The sequence below is a fragment of the Xenopus laevis genome, chromosome 1L, assembly GCF_017654675.1.
Source record: "Xenopus laevis strain J_2021 chromosome 1L, Xenopus_laevis_v10.1, whole genome shotgun sequence".
In the NCBI taxonomy this organism is placed as follows: domain Eukaryota; kingdom Metazoa; phylum Chordata; class Amphibia; order Anura; family Pipidae; genus Xenopus; species Xenopus laevis.
This window is the reverse complement of record NC_054371.1, coordinates 52,064,972-52,087,215: the sequence shown is the minus strand read 5'-3', so window position 1 is coordinate 52,087,215 and position 22,244 is coordinate 52,064,972. Positions and strand designations below refer to the sequence as shown.

Here is a 22,244-nt window from a genome sequence, read left to right as displayed (position 1 = left end):
AGGAAGTTCGACTATGAAGTCCATTGCCAAATGCGTCCAAGGACGAGAGGGGACAGGCAAAGGCTGTAGTAACCCGCTAGGGCGAGAATGGCTAGGCTTGGAAGTGGCACAAACGGTACAAGCAGCAACAAAGTCTTTGACATCTTTACGAATAGTCAGCCACCAGACTAGACGCCGTAAAAGTTCTAGAGTCTTAGCAGGACCAGGGTGTCCCGCTTGCTTGGAGCTATAAGTCTGTTGCAGGATAGGCAGACGAAGTTCAGGAGGTACGAATGCCATTCCGATGGGAGTATCAAGAGGAGCAGAAGATTGACCAGCCAGAATTTGATCAGCAAATTGAGGGTATAAAGAAGCGATGATCTTGACAGGAGGAATAATTGGCTCTTGTCTTTCAGGAGTACGATCCACCGGAGTGAAACTTCGAGACAGAGCATCGGCTTTCCGATTCTTGGAGCCAGGGCGATAAGTCAAGACAAAGTTAAATCGAGAGAAGAAGAGAGCCCACCTTGCTTGTCTGGGATTCAGCCTCTTGAGAGATTGAATGAACTCAAGATTCTTATGATCTGTGTAGATCGTGACTGGGATCAAGGAACCTTCAAGGAGGTGACGCCACTCTTCTAAGGCAAGCTTGACAGACAGGAGTTCTCGATTTCCTACATCATAATTATGTTCGGCAGGAGAGAACTTCTTAGAGAAATATGCACATGGGTGCAACTTTCCATCAGAGGGATGTCTTTGGGACAAGATAGCTCCAGCTCCAAATTCAGAAGCATCCACCTCGATGAAGAAAGGTAACTCCGGATCAGGATGGTGGAGAACCAAAGCGGAAGTGAAGGCATCCTTCAGGGATTGAAAGGCTTCAATAGCAGACGGGGGCCACAAGCTGGGTTTACCCCCTTTTCGGATGAGGGCCAGGATAGGAGCAATGCGAGAAGAGAACCCCTTAATGAATTGCCGGTAGTAATTGGCAAAACCAATGAATCTCTGGATTGCCTTAGTGCTCAGCGGTAGGGGCCACTCTTGGATTGCAGACACTTTCACAGGATCCATCTCGAAACCCTCTGGGGAGATGATATAGCCCAGAAAAGGAATCTTGGACACTTCAAACACACATTTCTCCAGTTTGGCAAAGAGAGAGTTCTTCCTCAAACGAGAGAGTACTTCCTTCACCTGGGAGCGATGGCTTGCAAGGTCCTTGGAGAAAATCAGGATGTCATCTAGGTACACGACCACAAACTTTCCCAAGAGATCCCGGAAAATGTCGTTCACGAATTCTTGAAAGACAGCGGGGGCATTGCAGAGACCAAAGGGCATTACGAGGTACTCATAGTGCCCATCACGAGTGTTGAATGCTGTCTTCCATTCGTCACCTTCACGGATGCGGATGAGGTTATACGCCCCACGGAGATCCAACTTAGTGAAGATTTTAGCCCCCTTCAGTTGGTCAAAAAGTTCTGCGATCAGAGGCAAGGGATACCGGTTCTTAACGGTGATTTTATTAAGACCCCGGTAGTCAATACAAGGACGTAGGCCTCCATCCTTCTTCTCCACGAAGAAGAATCCAGCCCCTGCAGGAGAAGTAGATGGGCGAATAAACCCCCGCTGGAGATTTTCTTGGATATATTCCTTCATGGAAGCGGTCTCTGCTGGGGAGAGAGGATAAGTGCGACCTCTAGGAGGCATGGTTCCAGGCAGGAGTTCAACTGGACAATCGTAGTGACGATGAGGAGGGAGAAATTCTGCAGACTTTTTACAGAAGACATCAGAGAATTCCTTGTAGAAGGAGGGAAGCGTCTTCAAATCTGACGTAGAAATATTCACCCTCTGGATGGGTTCAGCAGGAAGGCAATGCTGTTGGCAGTATGGACTCCAACGGGAAACCTGCCCCGAGGACCAATCAATGATAGGGTTATGCAGGCGTAACCAGGGAAGCCCCAAGACGACTGGAACAGAAGGAAAGGAAATAATCAGGAACGATAACTTTTCTTTGTGTAAAGTCCCAACCTGCACAGGCAATTCCCCAGTCGTCATAGAGATAAACTCGGATTCAAGGGGTCGGTCATCAATGGCGGTTACTCGAAGTGGAGGAGTCAATGGAAACAGGGGAACATTCATATGCTTGGCAAAGAGAGCGTCCATGAAATTTCCGGCAGCTCCAGAGTCAATAAAAGCTGAGCCAACAATGGTCTTAGTGGACAGACGGATCTGTAAAGGCAGAAAAAACCTGTGAGAGTTCTCTTGTGACTTGGGAGTAACGCCCCCTACATGAGTCTTTCCAAGGTTACCTTGAAGAGAGGAACTCTGAGGCTTCACAGGACAGGAGTTGGCAAAGTGAGATTGACCCCAGGCCCGGACTGGCAATCTGTGGGTTCTGGCAAATGCCAGAGGGGCTGCTATAAGGTGCCATAGAAAGTCAGTATTTAGTGGGCTGGTGGGGGCTGTTTGGGCCTCTGTGGACCTGAAATGCCAGGGCCTATTTTAATTCTCAGTCCGGACCTGATTGACCCCCACAGTAGAGACAAAGTCCAGCCGTACGTCTCCGGAGTTTCTCCTGTTCAGAGAGACGAGCTCTTCCGACTTGCATAGGTTCCTCCGGAGGAATAACAGAAGGCTGCTGGGGGGTAGGAGGTAATAGAGGTCTTTGAAAGCGAGGAGCCAACATGGGTTGAAATTTCTTGACTCGGTCCCTATCAGCTTGATGTTCTCTCTGACGGGTGTCCACCTTGACAGACAAAGCAATGAGGTCTTCAACCTGCGTGGGTAATTCACGAGAGACCAGGTCATCTTTGAGGCGGATAGAGAGACCATTGTAGAAGGCAGCATGATAGGCATCATTGTTCCAACAAGTCTCTGCAGCGAGAGTACGGAATTCAATGGCATATTCTGCAACACTGCGATTTCCTTGGCGGATCTGAAACAGACGTGAAGCAGCGGTCGCCACCCGACCGGGAGCATCGAACACAGTCCGGAATTCTTGAAGGAAGGCTTTGGAATCATCAATTAAAGGAGACTCCTTCTCCCAGTGCGGAGATGCCCATTCGAGCGCTTTCCCTGCCAGACGAGTGATCACGAAACCAACCTTTGCTCGCTCAGAGTTAAATTCTGCAGGTTGCAGGGCGAACCGAATCTGGCACTGATTCACAAAACCACGACAGGCTTGAGGGTCGCCACTGTAGAGAGGCGGTGCAGGAATCCAGAAGTGGAGGACTGTGTAGCCATGTCGGCAGCAACTAGCGTGGGGTTGTCGGCGTTGGAGTAGTCGGCGTCAGCATAGATAACTTTTCCAAAATCGCCTCCAGCGTGCGTCCGACATAATTTTGCCGAGCTTCGTACGCCTCCATGCGAGTATGCAGATCTCGAAAGGCCCTGCCGAAATCTGGCTGAGCTTCCTCAGTGGGATCCATGGCCCAAGAATAATGTCAGGGAGCCAGGAGCTCCCTCCAGGGAGGTAGTCTGGATCAAGGAGGAAGCCCTCTTGAGGGAGCAAGGTCGCGGTATCCAAAGGGTTAAGCAGAATCAGTAGTAGTGGTCACAGGCAGGAGTTAACGAGGGCAGGCAGATCAGATGCAAATATCAAGAGTTCAGGCAGGGGGTCAGAACCAAGGTAGGAGCTAGAAACAGACTGGGAGCAGGATTCAGGCTGGGAGCTGGAAACAGGCTGGAAACAGGCTGGAATAAGCTGGAATCAGGAATCAGGAAATACAAACAGGAACCCAGGATTAATGGCAGCAAATCCTATTCTTGGGCGCCGTCACAGTGTTTTGGACGCCCTTTTATGATGAGATCCCGGCACCAGAGATGACATCATCATACAGCGACGCTGCAGCCATGTGTTCAGCATGGGCCCCGCCATCTTGGATCTTCACTGTGACCGCCGGGAATGTAAACAGCGCCGTCGGATACTTCTGGGTCGGGTACGTCTGGCAGTCCTGACAAGTATAAGCCGAGGTACCTAATTTTACCTACATAAACTGGGAAACCTTGTTGACTCGAGTATAAGCCTAGGGTGCTGGTAAGAGAGGTGTGCAAAATTTTCCTTAATAATAAATAGCAACCCCTGAGTGTTAATGGGTAGTTTCTGAACCAGTAGTGCTTAGCGTCACTGCTAGGACGAGAGAGAGAGAGAGAGAGAGAGATTTATATTATGGTTGCTAAATTAGGGCAAGATTGAATCCACACTAACACATATATAGTATATATATATATATATATATATATATATATATATATATATATATATATATATATATATATATATATATATATATATATATATATATATATATATATATATAATAAAGCAATAGAAGGATCAGTTGGGATGTTTTTCATTTACTTGAATGGTGACAGATAAACAGCATTTTTTCCAACTCCCTCTCATCAATGTGTGATTGGGGCTACAAATCTCCCAATAGGCCATTACCTTTAAAGGGAAATGCTGTTTATTCGTGACCATTCAAATAAATGAAAAACATCCCAACTGATCCTTCTATTGCTTTATTATATATGTATATATACCGTATATGTAGCATTGATGTCTCTCTTCAGTATAGGGGCCACATGAAGTTGTGCCCGTTATGTGTAGGGGAGAGAGCAGTGAAATGAGCTGAGATTGACTTGTGTGGGAGCTGCCTCTACTCACAGAAAGTAGTGTCGTATTCTCCATTTGCTTAAGAGCAGCCAGGGGGGAGGGAGACAGCGAGAGAGACTGGATCGCATGTTAATTTACAGCATCTGAAAACCGGCACAATCAACCTGCGTCTGCACCGGAATATGCGGAAGGGGCCATGTGATCTTTTCTTCCATGAAGGCTCTGCCGCCCCAGGTCCTAAAGCCCCCTGGATCGCATGCCAATATACAGCAGGTGCTGGACGCCCCTGCAATAACAATAATTACGGTAATGCTTCGAAAATAGCTTCCGGCTGAGCTAATGCATACAGCCAGGAACTAGGCAGCTGTGTGGGCCACAGGAGGAACTTTCATGGGCACAAATTGATGCGGTTTTGGTAATGACTCCAGTATAAGCCGAGGTAGACTTTTTCAGCACATTTTGGGTGCTGAAAAACTCGGCTTATACTCGAGTATATACGGTACATGCTTCCTGTTGTAAAGCACAAGGATATATTCATATAGCCATAATATATTATAACAGGTATGGGATCTGTTATCCGAAAACCATGTAATTCGGAAAGGTCTGAATTACGGGAAGGCCGTCTCCCATAGACTCCTTTTTAAATAAATAATTCAGATTTTTTTCTCTGTAAAAATAAAACAGTATCATGTACTTGATCCCAACTAAGATATAATTAACAATCCTATTGGGTTCATGTAATGTTTACATTAATTTTTAGTAGACTTTGGGGCAGATTTATCAAAAGTTGAGTTGTGTTTTCCTGAAAAGTTTTTCAAGGGTAGAGTCAAAAACTCGAATTTCCAGGTTAAAAAAAACTTTTTTAAAAAACAAACAAACAAATTTTTCAGGTTTTTGGAAAAAAAACCTCAAATTTTTCTAGATTTATTATGCCCCAAAGCTGGAAATAGCTCAAATTTGAAAATACTTCAGATAAAACCTGCCAAGGTCATGTAGAAGTCAATGGCAGAGGTCCCTTATACCATTTCAACATATTTATAGCCTTCATGATGTTTTGGTGTGTTTTGCTAAAAAACTTGATTAATTTCAGTATTTCTAATTTTTTCCTGTGGAAAATACAATTTGTAGAGAATTCAAAATGATTCACACTGAACAAAGCCACATTTGTGCTATCGTCTATGTACAATACCCAAGTCAGACATCTTTGTCCTTTTTTAAAGCTGAGTTGTTCCAACAATACAACTAGGGGCCGATTCACTATGGGTCGAATATCGAGGGTTAATTAACCCTCGATATTCGACTAGGAACTAAAATCCTTCGACTTCGAATATCGAAGTTGAAGGATTTAGCGCAGATAGTACGATCGAACGATCGAAGGATTATTCCTTCCCCATAGGCTAACATTGACTTCGGTAGCTTTTAGATGCCGAACTAGGGGCTCAAAGTTTTTTTTAAAGAGACAGTACTTAGACTATCGAATGGTCGAATAGTCGAACGATTTTTACTTTGAATCCTTCGATTCGAAGTCGTAGTCGTAGTCGAAGGTCGAAGTAGCCCATTGGATGGTCGAATTAGCCCAAAAAAAACTTCGAAATTTGAAGTTTTTTTACTTCGAATCCTTCACTCGAAGTTAGTGAATCAGCCCCCTGAAGTTGGAATTTTTTTGCCTTATATTTTTTAAAGGGTTCTGCCACCCAAAAACTGCTTTTCTTGCAGTAAAATAAAATATCATTTCAGTTACTTTCCAATATATATTAAGCAATTTATATCATTTTAAAGTGATTTGTAAATGTAATTGGCACTGTTTACATGTTCTGTGCTTTTGGCTCTGACTCCTGAAACAATAGGGCAGCTGATTAAAGTTTGATTAAAAGGAGAACAAACTCCTGTTACATTGTCATCAGTCAGACATAGAGAACAGAAAATGATAAACAAACAATTACATTTACAAATACATTGAAATGAATGTATATTGGAAAGCTTCATAGAATTATATTACATTATATTATTAGAATTATTAAATTACATTATGGAAACAAGCTTTTTTGAGCGGACAATCTTTTATGGGAAAAGTGCTCAGATATACAAAAAAAAGCATTATTCGAATAAAAAAATGCATTTTGTATTTTGATAAATAGGCTCTACATTGTATTTTTGTAGCCAACAATTAGGGACCCATTTACTAAGGGTCAAAGTGAATTTTTGAATTCAAAACTTCAAATTTCGAAGTAATTTTTGGGTACTTCGACCATCGAATAGGTCAAAATTATATTTGAATTGAAAATACTTCACAAATTCGACCATTCGAAAATCAAAGTACTGTCTCTTTAAAAAACTTCGACACTTCGCCACCTTAAACCTGCCGAATTGCTGTTTAGCCTATGGGGGACCTCCTATAACCTTTCTGAGTGTTTGGCTAAGTTCTGAGTAGTCAAAGTATTTTTTTGTAAAAACGTTTGAAACGTTCGATTCAAACAATTTAATCGATCGGCCGCTTTCAATCGAAAAAATACTTTGACTATCGAAGTATCAAATTCGATGGTCGAATTTCGAAGTTTTTTAACTTCGAAATTCGACCCTTAGTAAATGTGCCCCTTAGTGATTAAACTTATTATACCTTTTATTATTTATTGTCTATACTGTGAGATCACTAAATGGCAATGTTACAAGCTATGTGTCATCCTGTTCTATTGAAAATTGCTCTCTAATATCTGTCTATCCTTTCTTCCTCTCAACTTTGCTGCCAGTTTAACCGTGTTATTTGTTAAGCAAAGCCTTTTTTACTAAAAGCTGCTGTGAACCCCTTGTCTGTAATACAGTGCTATTGTGATGTTAGTGTAAATTATGTTCATATTTTGATGTAAAGTTATACAATAATTACATATTGCTGAGTGTAACAGTATTCTTTTTTCTTAATGGAATGGACAGACTAAAATACTTGCTTATATATTATGTATATTCTCCTTTACAGCTGTAAGCACAAAATGTATTTGGAAAGACTACCCAACACCAGCATCATTATCCCATTCCACAATGAAGGGTGGACTTCCCTCCTGAGAACCATACACAGTGTCATCAACAGAACTCCAGACAGTCTCATAGAAGAAATGATCCTGGTAGATGACTTCAGTGACAGAGGTGAATCTTTTGCGGTCACGCAACTGTTTGCTCGTAGAGATAATCTCCTTTTATAAATTACATTTAATATACTGCAGTGCTGGTAAACATGTTTGTTTCATGATAAGGATGTATTTGATATTTTATACTAAGATTGGGATCTTGAATTTTCATGAAGCTCATTTATCTGCTGACACATTTCAAAATTAAAGATATATTTGTGCTGTGTAAAATTCAGCATTTCCCTGTAGTTGGTGGAAAGAAAGACAACAAATACTTTATAAATAAACTTGCAGCAGACAGTGATTTAAACAAATATTTGATGTGGAAAGCATCATTATCCCATTCTCAGATGAAAGGTGGACTTCCCTCCTGACGGAAAAAAAGTCCTATTAGAGAAGAAAGTCTTAGGATTTTCAGCTTGCAAGTATTTTTTATCTATTCTACCACCTGCATTTTTAAGGGTACTCTTGGTTCCTTCAACACTCCAAAAACATTTAAAATGGCTTCTGGTAAAATTGACCACATGGTGTGATAAGGACCATAGATTGTAAGCTCCACTGGGGTACTGACTGATTAATATTATCAATGTTTGTAAACCTCTTTATATGTTGGTGCTTTATTAATAAGGCATAATAATTATTAGTGTTGTATTTGTGGGAGGTTGTGGCAGTTCTAGACACTCTTATGTACAGCCTTGCAGAAAGAGCACAATGCAAAATGCAAAAAATGGTGGCCTTTTTTTTATACTTTGCACACTGCCCTCTGCTAAATAAGTGACCATTTTGTTTCTGCTTGAAAACAATTTGAATGGGTTTAATACTCGAAAATTATGGTTGACTTTAAAGAGGCAGTTCATCTGTAAATTAAATTTTTGTATTCTGTAGATAGTGATATTCAGAGACTGTTTGCAATTGGTCTTCATGTTTATGGTTTTTGATTTGACTTTTGTTCAGCAGCTCTCCAGTTTGGAATTTCAATAGCTATCTGGTAGCTAATGTCCAGTATCCCCAGCAACTAGACAGTGGTGTGAATGAGAGACTGGAAGATGAATAGTAGGGGGGCTGAACAGAAAAGAAATAATAAAAATTGTGATCAAAGTTTAGCCTCGTACTTAATCAAAGTCTATTGGTACAATTGTTATTAGCAGCTAAAATTCTAATACCTAGACATTGGGGAGACATTTCTCCCCCTACTTTCGAAGAATGGATATCTAGTGTTAATGATATTTACATTATGGAAGAACTCACCTCATCCCTCTCGGGGGAAAACGGATAAATTCATAGGCATCTGGCAACCCTGGGTCTCCTACCTAAATGTTCATAACAGGCTATAAGTGTGACTAGGATAGACTGATATATTAAACCTCCACTCAATATACATTGCTCCATTACCAAATGTATAAATGTAAGAAAGAATGATACCTCATGCTTCAACATTTACTTACCTCTTTGTACCTCTCCTTTCTCTTTTTCTTTCCTTTTCGTTCTTCTTGTCTCTCTTGACAGACCTCTGAATCATTTGCGTTTTAGTTCATGTTAACTGAAAGATTACTGGTATCACTTGTATACTTGATTATCTTCATTGATCAATAAAAGCTTTCTGAAATACAAAAAAAAAAAAGTTTAGCCTCATGGGGCAATGGTTGTTGACTGCAGGGCTCAATGACCCCCATTTGAAAGAGGCACATGAAAATGGCAAATAATTGAAAACCTTTTTGTAAAAAAACCAAGACCAGTTGAAAAGTTGCTAAGAAATATACCATAAGTTAAGTTGATTATGAAAACTTGTATCTTCCTTTCTACTTGCTTCAAAAAGCTCCCTTCTTTGTCAGCGATGTGATTTAGCTCAGTCTCAGTTGGTGTACTGATGTGCCAAATGTCACATTATTGTGACTTGACATACTGACGGCCAAATGCATCTACAATTGCAATGAAAGGAGATATATTTTGTTGCTTGCTGGGGGTGTTAATTGCTTGGGTGACAAAGCACCTCTCTGGATAAGCAGTGTCTGGCTGTAGAGAATGAATAAGCTAACCCTGCAGAGAGGTCTGTATTATTGCTGCATTTTAGTCATCCACATACTGTATAATGTCCTAAAACTGACTCAGGTATGGCTACCTTTCTCCAGAATAAGGCATCTAGAGCTAAGTCAGCCAGACTGAGAATGCATCAGAAAATGGAAAATGGTTTTGTAACTATTTATAGCAACTGAAGGATCAATACTTAAATCTGCAAAATCAGCAAAAGTATATGATATAGGGACCTTAAAAACTCAACTCCACAAAATATTATACATGTTACATTACAGTTTTTATTAAATGATATATATTGACTTTTCTCTCTCCACATTATTAAATATATATCTACCTGCAGGTTTTTCAATAGTACTGACCTATTGGGTTTGTCCTTAACGTTCTTTATTACACACAGCAGTCGGATCTAATTGGACACTAGTACAGGAGAATGACAGGGCTGTAATATGATCGTATATTGTCTTTTGTACTGAAGCAAATTCCCTTTCTGATCCAGGGGTTAATTGAAATGCCCTGTTGCTGCAGTGCATTACAGACTACACATATCTTTGTGATCTTTCAAGGACCTTGCCTGCTTTGAAGCAGTTCCTTATATATCTTGCTAAGGAAGCATTTAGTTGGTTTACTAAATCAAATTGTGTTCTTATATAAACCTTGTTGACAAACTGATTTAACAATTAATGTAGGTTTTTCTCATATGCACCCACGGTTGCGAGGAGATAAAACACAGGTCACATCTAGTTCTATGCTCCGAGCAAACGATGCAGATCAGCTTCACAGAATGAAATATGCTGTAATAAAAGACTATTTGAATTGCTTCGACATAAAACCTGTCTGTCTCACAAGTGCCTTACACCTGCTTTGTTATTGTAGCTGATGGTAGGAATTTTGATCAAATGCCTGCAAATGGAATGGTGCAGCCTTCCTATATCATTAGTAAGTCATTCCTATTCCAAGATACAGAATATGTAGCACATTCCTGGGCATCAGTCATTTCCTATGAATGCTATAGAATTTGGGGCAGATTTATCAAGGGTCGAAGTGAATTCGAGGGAATTTTCGAAGTTAAAAAATTCGAAATTCGAAGTAATTTTTTGGATACTTCGACCATCGAATAGGATACTACGACTTCGATTCGAAGTAAAATAGTTCGAATATTCGACCATTCGATAATCGAAGTACTGTCTCTTCGACCGCAGGATACCCAAATTCGATGAAAAAAACTTTGACTTCAATATTCAAAGTATTTTAATTCGATGGTCGAATTTCGAAGTATTTTTATCTTCGAAATTCGACCCTTGATAAATCTGCCCCTTTGTATCAAATGCAATAACATGCCCATAATCTGATACTGGGAGAATAGGGGCAGACTTTGCTGACTTACATTTCCCGAGAAATGTGTATTCAACAATAACATAAAAATGGCATATGATTACAAAGTATAAAATAAGCCACAGCTGGTAGAAAATGCAGGAAAGTGTATAAAATGTGCTTAGGAAAGGCAGTGGCAAAGCTTCGGGAGGTGGGGAAGAGGACTGAAAGTGATACAAGCTGTGCTATGTAGGGCTTTCTTTACCTCCTTGTATCAGGTATCAGTTGTAGTTTTATTGTATATGAGCTGTATGTTCAGTGCAAACAACCATTTATTGTACAGCACTGGTTATTTATAAATATGTGTCAATAATAATAATAATATGGTGCTGGAAGTGATGTTTGCTAGTGGCATTTTTGCCAGAAACATTGGAAAGCCACTCCCACCAGTCTCTAGAATAGCGAAGGGTTACAGCATACTGGCGCTTTGAGGATTTCAAGGTGGTATACTTTCAGGGCCGTTAACGCCATGAAGCAAGATGAGAACCTTGAGTCAGGCAGCATGGACTGGCCAGTTACCAGGGGCAGCAAAAAGCTGTTTTTTAACACGGAAATTCGGCTCCAGGCCCGAACTGGCAATCTGTGAGTTCTGGCAAATGCCAGAGGGGCTGCTATAATGTGCCATACAAAGTCAGTATTTAGTGGACTGGTGGGGGCTGTTTGGGCCTTTGTGTGGGCTGATTGGGCCTCTGTGTACCTGAAATGCCAGTCCGGACCTGTTCGGCTCTGCTAGTGCTAAAATGCTAAAAGTTGCAATTGCGGAGCGGGGGGGCAGCATCGGGGCTGCTGCCACTGTATACTATATTACTCCAGCTAGGGGAAATGCTTGTTAGTTGGGTACTTAGGCCCTGGGTTTATCTAAGGCAGATGAGATAGAAGGTATGCTCTTTGCATTTGTAGGTCCAGTGAAGTGATGACCAGGCCTGGATTTGTAGAAAGGCCACAAAGGCCCCGGCCTAGGGCGGCAGAATTTTATGGGGGCGACATTCCACCGAACCACCCCCCACAATGGTTTGGAAGCACTGGGGATTCGCAGGAGATAAAATAGTTTTAAATTTTTTAAAATTTCCTGTACTCTGAACCCCAGGCTGAAGATTCGCATTTGTGATCACCTGACCCCTTTGGATAGTGTTTCTGGTAAGGACGCACCAAATACACTATTTTGGAATCGGCCGAACCCCTGAATCCTTCACGAATAATTCGGCCGAATACCGAACCGAATCTGAATCCTAATTTTCATATACAAATTAGGGGTGGGAAGGGGAAACATTTTTTACTTCCTTCTTTTGTGACAATAAGTCATGCAATTTCCCTCTCCGACTTTAATTTGCATATGCAAATTAGAATTCAGTTTCGGTTCGGCCAGGCAAAAGGATTTGGCCGAATCTGAATCCTTCTAAAAAAGGCCGAATCACGGTTGAATCCCGAACTGAATCCTGGATTTGGTGAATCCCTAGTTTCTGGCATTAAAGTAGCCAGTACAGTTTGAGTATGGTGTTTAATATGTGGTAAGCATTCCAATGGGGCTTAATTAAAGTATTTTGTTCTATGTTTTCAGTATGAAATCATCTTGTAATATATTTAATTACAATTTTGTAATGCTATTTAAGCTGTGGCCTTTTAATCCAAAAACCTGAAGTATATTATCTCAAGGGGGTAAAGAGGTTTTAAATGGTAATACATTTGGACAACAGTGTGTTCTAAAGGTGTGTTTTATTGTACATTGGTGAAATATATCTACACCACTGTTTAAAAGTGCTCAAAATAAACAAGTTATGATTTCTATGCTACTTTACACTGTATGAGGCAGATGACAATGCTTAGCAGATTTACGATTGCAGCATTGCAATATATTTTATTTGCAGTAAGTCTTCTTAGGGAGATTTTAATTAGACATAATGAAAAAACGCTGTCAGGTATCATTTAATACTATATCATCAGCACAAACAAGTCACTTATGTGCACATACACTTATTGTATATTACATAGAGTATTTTGAAACCTATTATTAAATATGAAAAGATACATATGTCTAACATTGAATATAAATATTGTAAAAACTGTTTTTCAGTCAATACAAGAATGTTGACTGCAAGATCGTTTTCATTTTGAGAAGCACAAACCATGACTTGGTGATGCTCATAGAGCAGTGTACAAATAATGTTCAGCTAGAATGCCTATTATCCTTTTCCAGCTCATGGCTTGTGTGACATGACTGTGTAGCTTCTAAGCTTGAAAACTGAAGTTTAAAGAGCTAGAGAACCTTTGATGTGCCCATTATCAATTTACTAAACAATGAAACACTTAAATAAATTATGTCTTAAAGGTCTTCCGTGACCATTTACATTCAAAAAAGCTGCTGTGTTAATTTGTGCTGGAATATGTCAATTAATGGCATGTGATTCATTGCTCCTTCAGTACATGGATGGTGACAATACAATGGTAAGCTTTGAATTTACTTGCACAGCGTAATCTAATTTTTAATAAAATAAATATTTTTGCCATGGTTTTACAGTAGTTTTTATCTTGATTGAATGGGGTTTTAAACCATGTGAAATGTGATAAATTGAGTTGGCAGGTCTTGGCAATCATTTACTGCAGTTTCATCATTTCAACTAATTGCCTTTCTTATAGCCTTATCCTCGGTTTTTACCAATGACATCAATGGTTTAAGAGGCTCAAACACAGAGTTACATTTTAGCTAAACTCAATCGTAAAGCCACCCATTTTTAAAATAAATTGCAGTCTTGAGATGATGTAAAATATTCTAGGTTTTGGTTTACTTTTTGTTAGACCAAGCCCCTTTTCACTCCTACTTTTAAATCCATGCTTACCCCTGTCTACAAAGCCTGGACCTTAGTTTACATTCACATGTTCTAGCCTCTCTCTCTAGTTTTCTCCTGAGTCAGCCAGCAATCAATGGTTAAATTATTGGAATTGGGTTTGTAAACAGAGAAACCTAAATTTGCTGGTTTCTCGGTTGTGGAGAGGAAATATTGCCGATCAAAATATGTTCTTTTTCCCTTTTCTTATCAACCAATTTACATCTCTTTCATACTAATGGCCGTCCCTTCTTATTTCTATTTTTGCTTAACATATTTAATCATTTTGGATATAATATACTAAATTGTATGCTTTATTGACATCTTTGTACCTAATACACGTTTAATTGTCTCATCGAACTTGATTAAATATAGGTTTTTTTAGGTTTAGTTTTGCAATTTCTTTACTTGCTTACTAGGGGAACATACTTACAGGCAAATGCTAGAGATGAATTCTGTATTACTAGTTTATAGTATAGTACAGATTACCAGATCAAAAATAGTATTGTTTCTAGAATGTTCCTGAAACACCTAAAACTAAAAGTTGCCATTTAGCATATTTAAAAATCTGTAAGTTTTTTTTGAATTGCCTTTCCCATTACTCCAGTTATTACTCTAGATCAACCATGGTCCTCAATTATTGGCTTGTGAGCAAAATGTTGATCACCAACCCCTGGGATGTTGCTCCCAGTGGCCTCAAAGCTGGTGCATATTTTTGAATTCCTTACTTGGAGACAAGTTTTAATTGCATTACAACCAGGTGTACTGCCAAACAGAGCCCTCTGTAGGCTACCAGTCCACATAGGGGCTACTAAATAGTCAATCATAGTCCATAATTGACTGACTTAATTCTCCTCACTTATACTGAATGGTTTGTTGCGAACTCCAATAATAATTTTTTATGTCCAGCTGAAATCTTTATCCATAGGTCCTCCACACACTCCCACCCCACAGTGCTATCCCTAGTTTGGCTTTACTTCTGGCTTTACATAAAGACAAACTCCCCTCCCTTTTTTAATCCCTCTTGCTCTCTTAAAAGGGTGTAACCATAAAAATTCCCACCAGGTCTCTGTAATATCAGTTTTATCATACTTTTCTTCACATGCAATTAACCTTGTGCCCTTTTTGTATACTGCTTTATGCATTGTAAATGGACTCTAATATGTATTGATTTAATTATCTACCATATTTGCCAGACTGGGAGTAAGTTGCCATTCTACATAACTACCAAATTAAAACAGGCAGTAAAAGACTACATGCTGCATCCTGATGTTTTCAGGTATTATTGAGTTATAACAACTATGAATATAAATGAGAGATTTTAATCAAATGAGCCAATGAGGAAAGAAAGTCTCCAAATAATCTGATTTCTAAAGTCAGAACAATCTAAATATAACCACTTTTTGTGTTCCACATTGTATTAAATAAAGAAAAAAACCAAATGTCATTAACATCTAACATCTTGAAAGGATTTAATAGAGTTCCATTTTTGTATAGACAGTTTTTCTGCAATTAGCAAAAAGATTAAACATAGTGCTTTGTTTTATATGGCTATAAACATGTCTGAAACTCTGCTGCTTCATCAAGGTCACAGAAAAAATGAGACTAGAGATTGCAGGAACACACATTTTAGAAGGAATAAAAAGATGCTTTCAATAGGGAAGTCAGTTTAACATCTATTGCAGGAAAAAACTACCAACAAGCTTTTATTCATTACACACATTCAAACAATTTTCCATATGTAGAAAACTCACTAAGGGGCTGATTTATCAAGGGTCGAAGTGAATTAGAGGGAATTTTCGAAGTAAAAAAATTCGAAATTCAAAGTAATTTTTTGGATACTCCGACCATCGAATAAGATACTACGACCTCGAATTTCCTTAGAATTAGATTCAAAGTAAAAATAGTTTGAATATTCGACCATTCAATAATCGAAGTACTGTCTCTTTAAAAAACTTCGACTTCGCCAAATTAAACCTGCCGAAGTGCTATGTTAGCCTATGGGGACCTTCAACAACCATTTTCTAAGTCTTTACACATCGAAGTAAAATCGTTCAATCGTACACTAAAAATCGCTCGATCGAACAATTTTACTTCAATTGTTCAATGGCCAAATTCGGTAAAAATTATTTTGACTTCGATATTCGAATTCGAAGTATTTTAATTCAATGGTCGAATTTCGAAGTATTTTAATTTGATGGTCGAATTTTGAAGTATTTTACACTTTGAAATTCGATCCTTGATAAATCTGCCCCTAAATGTTTGATGTTTGTGAAACATGCTTTTTTGTATAGTTTTTTTTTAATTATTTCTCTTACTCTTCTGTAATAATTATTGTCCTAGGGAAATAATGTAGGGCCATCTTACAAATTTGCACCATAGTTTTCATTAAAGGAGTCGCAGTGTACAGTACATGATGTCCGGGAGGAGTAAAGATATGTATATAAATAAATATATATGTAAATACCTTGTTGATTTCTAGCAGATTAGTTACTATAGATCCATTGCTGTCACTGATTTCAGGTACATATTTTTCAGTGACATTATATTCCTGGAAAGGAGGGCTAGGAGTTTACCATTTTGTAGTGTTGCAAAAACATAAGATTTCTTATATAGCTACAATTTCTTGACTTGTTTGGTTTTTGACACTTGAAGTGTGAGCCAATTATGTCTAATTTGTATAGAGGGATTCCGATTAAAAACCTATTCAGCTTGAAGGATTTGCTCTTCTATTCTAGTGATTTCACATTGAGTATTTCTATTGAATATTTTAATTTGTTGAATATAAAGCTCTTGGGTGTAAGCTTTCAGGGAGCCCCACATTACCTGTGGGTTGACTTCTTCTTGACTTGATTCTTTATTAAGTGCTATGTGGGTTGCAATCTCCACCTTTACCTGAGTGATTATGGCACCTTGTTGCACCTTACAAGAGTAAGTTTGATTATCAGAATAATTTTTTATACTAACAGTTTACAAACTTAAGGGTTAAATAATCAAGCATCTTATGGAATGTTAATTCCTTAGTTTCACATAATACTTTGTTTGAATTACTATTTAATATCTTTATTAGTTCCTAAAGCATTGGTAATTAATTAGTTTAATCAATTATTAACATAATAGAATTAATCAAGGGGATATCTTTATATCTTGATCAACCTTGTTGCAGCCATAATTTATTAAGTTTATATATCCTATCATAGGGATGAGGGCTTGTTTCTATATGTAGCATGAGGGAGGAGTGGTCTGATACGCCAGGCATATCGACAGTTTGTGTCAGGATATTGGGGGAACCGAAGGCCAGATCAATATGTGACATTGTATTATGTGAGGCGGAGAAACATGTGAATCTCCTTTCTTCTGGTTGTTTTTCTCTCCAAAGATTCTTTTCCAAAAATGAAAGGTGGAGGCCCAGTTAGCTAGGGCAGTAGAAGATCTAGTGTTAGGGTATAGCCTATCCATTGGTACAGACATCACAGCATTTAAGTCTCCAATTAGTATGGTGGTGGCAGGAGGTAAAGTCAAAAGTGTTTCCATAAAAATGTCCACACAGTGTAGGACCTATTCAGTCTGGAATGTGAGGATTCAGCAATTTCGTTGTACCAGGTGAGATTATTTGAGGGTGAGAAATAAAGGAAAGTCAACGGCAGTCAAGTAATAATCTAGTTTCAGTTGAACATAGAACAGACCCTCCTCACCCGCTCTGCCCCAACTTGAATGGGTTTCATTCCCATAACCAACAAACATAACAAATTAAGCTTAGTTTTCTGGTTCCAAGGCTGTGGGTGGTGTAGTCAGCTTCGTTTATGCGGTTGCTTCAGCAACTCTGGATTGATCTCTAATTATCTGCCTCACATTATATATGAGGAAAGCAGAGTATGTGTCCTTTAATTGTCCCTTTACAGTGAGCTGGGAGAAACTGCTTCTCTGGGTGATAGGGAAGGGCAAAGTGGTGTGAGGTTTACTTCCAGCCATCACAGAGTCTCCTCAAGTAGGTAGGCTCTGTCAATTTACACCACTCGTAGGTGGGTCGAAACGGACATGGAGTATGGCAATTGCAATTTCCGCATCTTTTCTTTCACTTGAGCAAATTTAAGTCTCTAGTTGTGAACGTCCATTGAGAAGTCATGGAAGATGGATACTTCATGGTTTTCAAATTGTATAGAACATAGGGTCTTGGCTTCCGTCAGTAATGCATCACCATCATTGTAATTAAGTAGGTGAGCTATGATTAGCCATGGTGGGGAGCCCAATGGAGGTGCTTTGCTGGAGACTCTATGAGCCCATTCAATTATGTACAGTGAAAATGTTTTCTTCCAAATGTTCGAGTGAACCAATTTTCTACAAACAGCTCAACAAAGGGTGGTGTGCTTATTCCTGCTATTCACTGGCACCTGAGGATTGGCAGAGGTTTGGGGTGTCAGCAGAAGACCAGAGGGAGCCATGGAAAGAGGATTCAGGGCTGTTTTAGGATAGCTACCTAGAGCTCTGCAGTTCTGCACCATAATCCATTCGTAACAGGACATGCCCCCCACCCTGCTCTATTTAATGTCCCCCGCCCTGCTCTATTTAATGTCCTTTCCACCTAGATATGAGAACAACAGTAAGAATCCAAGTCCGGCTAATCCAAGTCCTTTAGATACATTAAGTAGGAGAAACAGTAGCTTATCTGAAAGTACTGTAGTTTCATTGTGAAGTGCTGGCTCTTTCTTAAAGCACATGACCAGGCAAAATGCATTGAAATGGCTGCCTACACACCAATATTAGCACAACAAATACATTTATTGGTTCAAGCATAACATTTTAAATGGTAGAATGAATTATGTGCAATCTATACAGTGTAATTTAGTAATAACTATAGCAGAAAGATCATGACAGAATCCCTAAATTCCAGAAGTTATTCTATCACTACAGATAAGTAAGGATGGGCAAATTTTTCGCATTGTTTCGACAAAAAAATGACGCCCATAGACTTGTATGGCGCCGTGCGTAAAAATAAAAAGACACGTGTCAAAAAAAATTCGGCGCTCGACAAAATTTTTTGACGCCCATAGACTTCAATGGGCATGGGTGACATTTCGGCGGCGGCGAATGTTTGGCGAAACGAAATTTGCCCATCCCAAAAGATAAGCGTTCATGCATAGTGGGAGCACATTTGGAGAACAGGAACAGTAACCAGGCAGCTAACATTTACTAGTCACCTACTGTATTTAAAATCTAACATCTTATTGGTAGATATGGGTTAGTGCTCCTGGGCAAATGTTATGCCTTTTATTACATTGGAGGTTAGACTTCTGAAGGCTGTGGTGGCCATGGGCTGGTTTAAAATCCCAAACCATAAGGTGCAACATTTTTTGAAATTTAGTTCTCCTTTTAGTTACTGGTGCCCAATGGATCAATGATGTAGCAGTTTTGTGACCTGCAACTACTGTTTGTCATAGTAAGTGTCACGTATGGCAAACCCAGCCCCCAGGGGAGTGACTGGATTCCTGCCTAGGTATGCTCTTCTGCCTTTAACAGGCACCTTTGACTTTTGTTGCTGGCCCTCAGCTACTTGGGTGCCACCAGGACTTACCACACTAGAAGGCAGTAATTCTTATAGGGGCAGGCAAGGGTGCCAAATATATTCTCTGGGGAAGGAGCTAATAAGGATGCAGCTGGATTTAGTCAGACAAGCTGGGTCAGAACCAGATAACAGGAGCAGAATCATGAGGCAAACTAAAGGTCAGTAACAGGTAACAAGAATCAAAGGACCAGCAATAGCAGGAACAAAATACTTAGGAATATGACTATGAAGATTTTCATTCATCCAGGTCATGGTATATCTAGTATAGGTAAATCTAAAAACAACTGGACTTGCTGAGTTCAGTTCAGCTTCTTCAGTTCTGTGAATTTTCAGATGTCACCTCTTTAAAGAGTTACAATGTGCCATTGTGATTGGATTAGTGGAAGAGTTTATATGCCGAGAACTTTCCAAACCAGTCAGTTTAGGTCTAGCAACCATTCATATGGTAGCATTAGCTGGATACCTGTTTGAAACAAACATCTGATTGATTGCTATAACTAGACCTGGGCAACTGATATGGCTTTGTTTAAATTAACCTTTTATTACACGTATGGTATCATTTATCCTGAAACCCATTATCCAGAAAGCTCCAAATTACGGAAATACCGTCTTCTATAGACTCCATTGTAATCAAATAATCCAATTTTTTTTTAAATATTTCCTTTTCTCTGTAATATTAAAACAGTACTGTGTACTTAATCCAAACTAAGATATAATGTATCCTTATTGGGATCAAAACCAGCCAATTGGGTTTATTTAATGTTTACATGATTTTCCAGTAGACCTAAGGTATGAAGATCCAAATTACACAAAAAGACCCATTATGCGGAAAACCCCAGGCCCTGAGCATTCTGGATAACAGGTCCCATACCAGTACTTACACCATAAAATAATCAATGGAATTTACAGTTATTCAAGTTTAATATTTTGGGTCAGTGCAAATACATGTGTTACAAGATAAGGTGACAGCATATCTTTTAAGAACCTTAAATGTTTTAAAATTACTGAAGATCTAATCACCTTTGCCAAGAATGGCAATGTGCTGTATCGACACGGACCTTTGGGCTGTGTGATTTTTAGCAAAACCTACTCTGTTAGAGCATCCCAGAAAAGCTATGAAAAATTTATGAAGCTATTCACCTTGTCTTGCTGTTCTTTCTGTGATTGCTAAAACATAATGACTATCTACAGTAACTCTGAGTACTGTAAAGGTAAATCATGTTATGCCAAGGATGTAAGATTGCATGTAATTAAGCTCTTGCTTAACATTCTTTGGTAGTAAAGAAAGACCCACTGAAATGTTAATGGTACAGAACAAAGCCTCAGGTACTTAAATTTAAAATCAGTTCAGCTATAGGACATATAATTCTGCAAATACCTTTTTATAAATGCCTTTAACCCCCCAAGGCCATATACATTTACAAATCACTGAGAAGACCAAAGTTTTAGCTACCTCTTTAAAGAAACTTGTAGATAATTCAGACCACTGCAGCAGGGATTAGGACCAGAACACTTTGCTATTCCTTTTTATAGTGATCTGTGAGAATAACGTACCCCTTTGGGCTGCTATAAGAAAGTGCTGTTTCTCTTTCTCATCACTTTTTCTCAGAGTAGAGGGAAACAACATGAATACAAATACAGCAAGTTAGTATAGCCCAAAGAAACATGCAACACTTTATCGTAACACCTCAAGCACCTGAATAATCATAAAAAATAAATACAGCAATAAGTAATCAAACTCTGCTGTTATCAGTGAATATTTAAATAAACAGAGGAAAGGAAATTGCCAACATTTTGATTACGTTATCTGATAAGGTCCATTTTTAGAAACATACATTGATAAGGCAGTAAAAACACTAGAATGCTAGGTATAGAGAGGTGTAGAATCATATGCCATAAATTGTTGGCTCTGTCCTGCTCTGCACTTAAAACTTTAGCGTTGGAGGAGGTCAAAGGTGGGCCACATTCCTAGTGCAAATGAGTGTTATAGCGCTTTCTGCACTAGAGGAGCGATTTTCCAGGTTAAAACCCAGAAATCCTGCACTTAAAGTTACAAGACCTTGCCTCATGGCAGAAGTGGCTATGTTGTTAATCAGTCAAGTAATTGGCCTATACTAACAGAATGCAAAATGCTAAAAAAATTTAAGGGGCAGATTTACTAAGCTCGAGTGAAGAATTACAATGAAAAAAAATTTGAATTTCGAAGTATTTTTTTGGGTACTTCGACCATCGAATGGGTCAAATTCGATCGAATCCAATGATTTTCAACGATTCAAAGTAAAAATCGTTTGACTATTGGACCATTCGATGGTCGAAGTACTGTCTCTTTAAAAAATACTTTGACTTCATACTTCGCCACTTAAAACCTACCGAGCTGCAATGTTAGCCTATGGAGACCTTCCCCAGCACTTTTCTAACCTTTTTTTGAACAATAAAAATCCTTCGATCGATCACTTAAAATCGTTCGAATCAAAGCATTTGCGTTAAATCCTTCGAATTCGTATATTTTACTTCGAGGGTCGAATTCGAGGGTTTATTAAAAGTGGCTCCATCTGTTCTCCCAGATATATTATTTACTCACAGGGCATTGTATTATATATTTACATTTCTAGAAATACTGCTGTTTTTTGGAGCATCAGTTATTTTAAATTGCACTTGTAATTTATTTTAAGAAAAGAGAGATATTGCAGGAAGATATTGTCATCATTTTTTTTCTTGTTTTTTTGTTTTTCTTTAACTATGCT

At 39.0% G+C, this 22,244-nt stretch overlaps 1 protein-coding gene across 1 annotated transcript in view; it reads left to right on the top strand.

Annotated features, from left to right (window-relative positions):
• Positions 1–22,244, top strand: part of LOC108698938 (polypeptide N-acetylgalactosaminyltransferase-like 6) — a 547,280-nt gene that overhangs the window by 205,284 nt on the left and 319,752 nt on the right. The window contains exon 4 of the mRNA XM_041589177.1: positions 7,563–7,729. Coding sequence (XP_041445111.1) covers positions 7,563–7,729 — 167 coding nt within the window. The remainder of the gene's footprint in view (positions 1–7,562; positions 7,730–22,244) is intronic.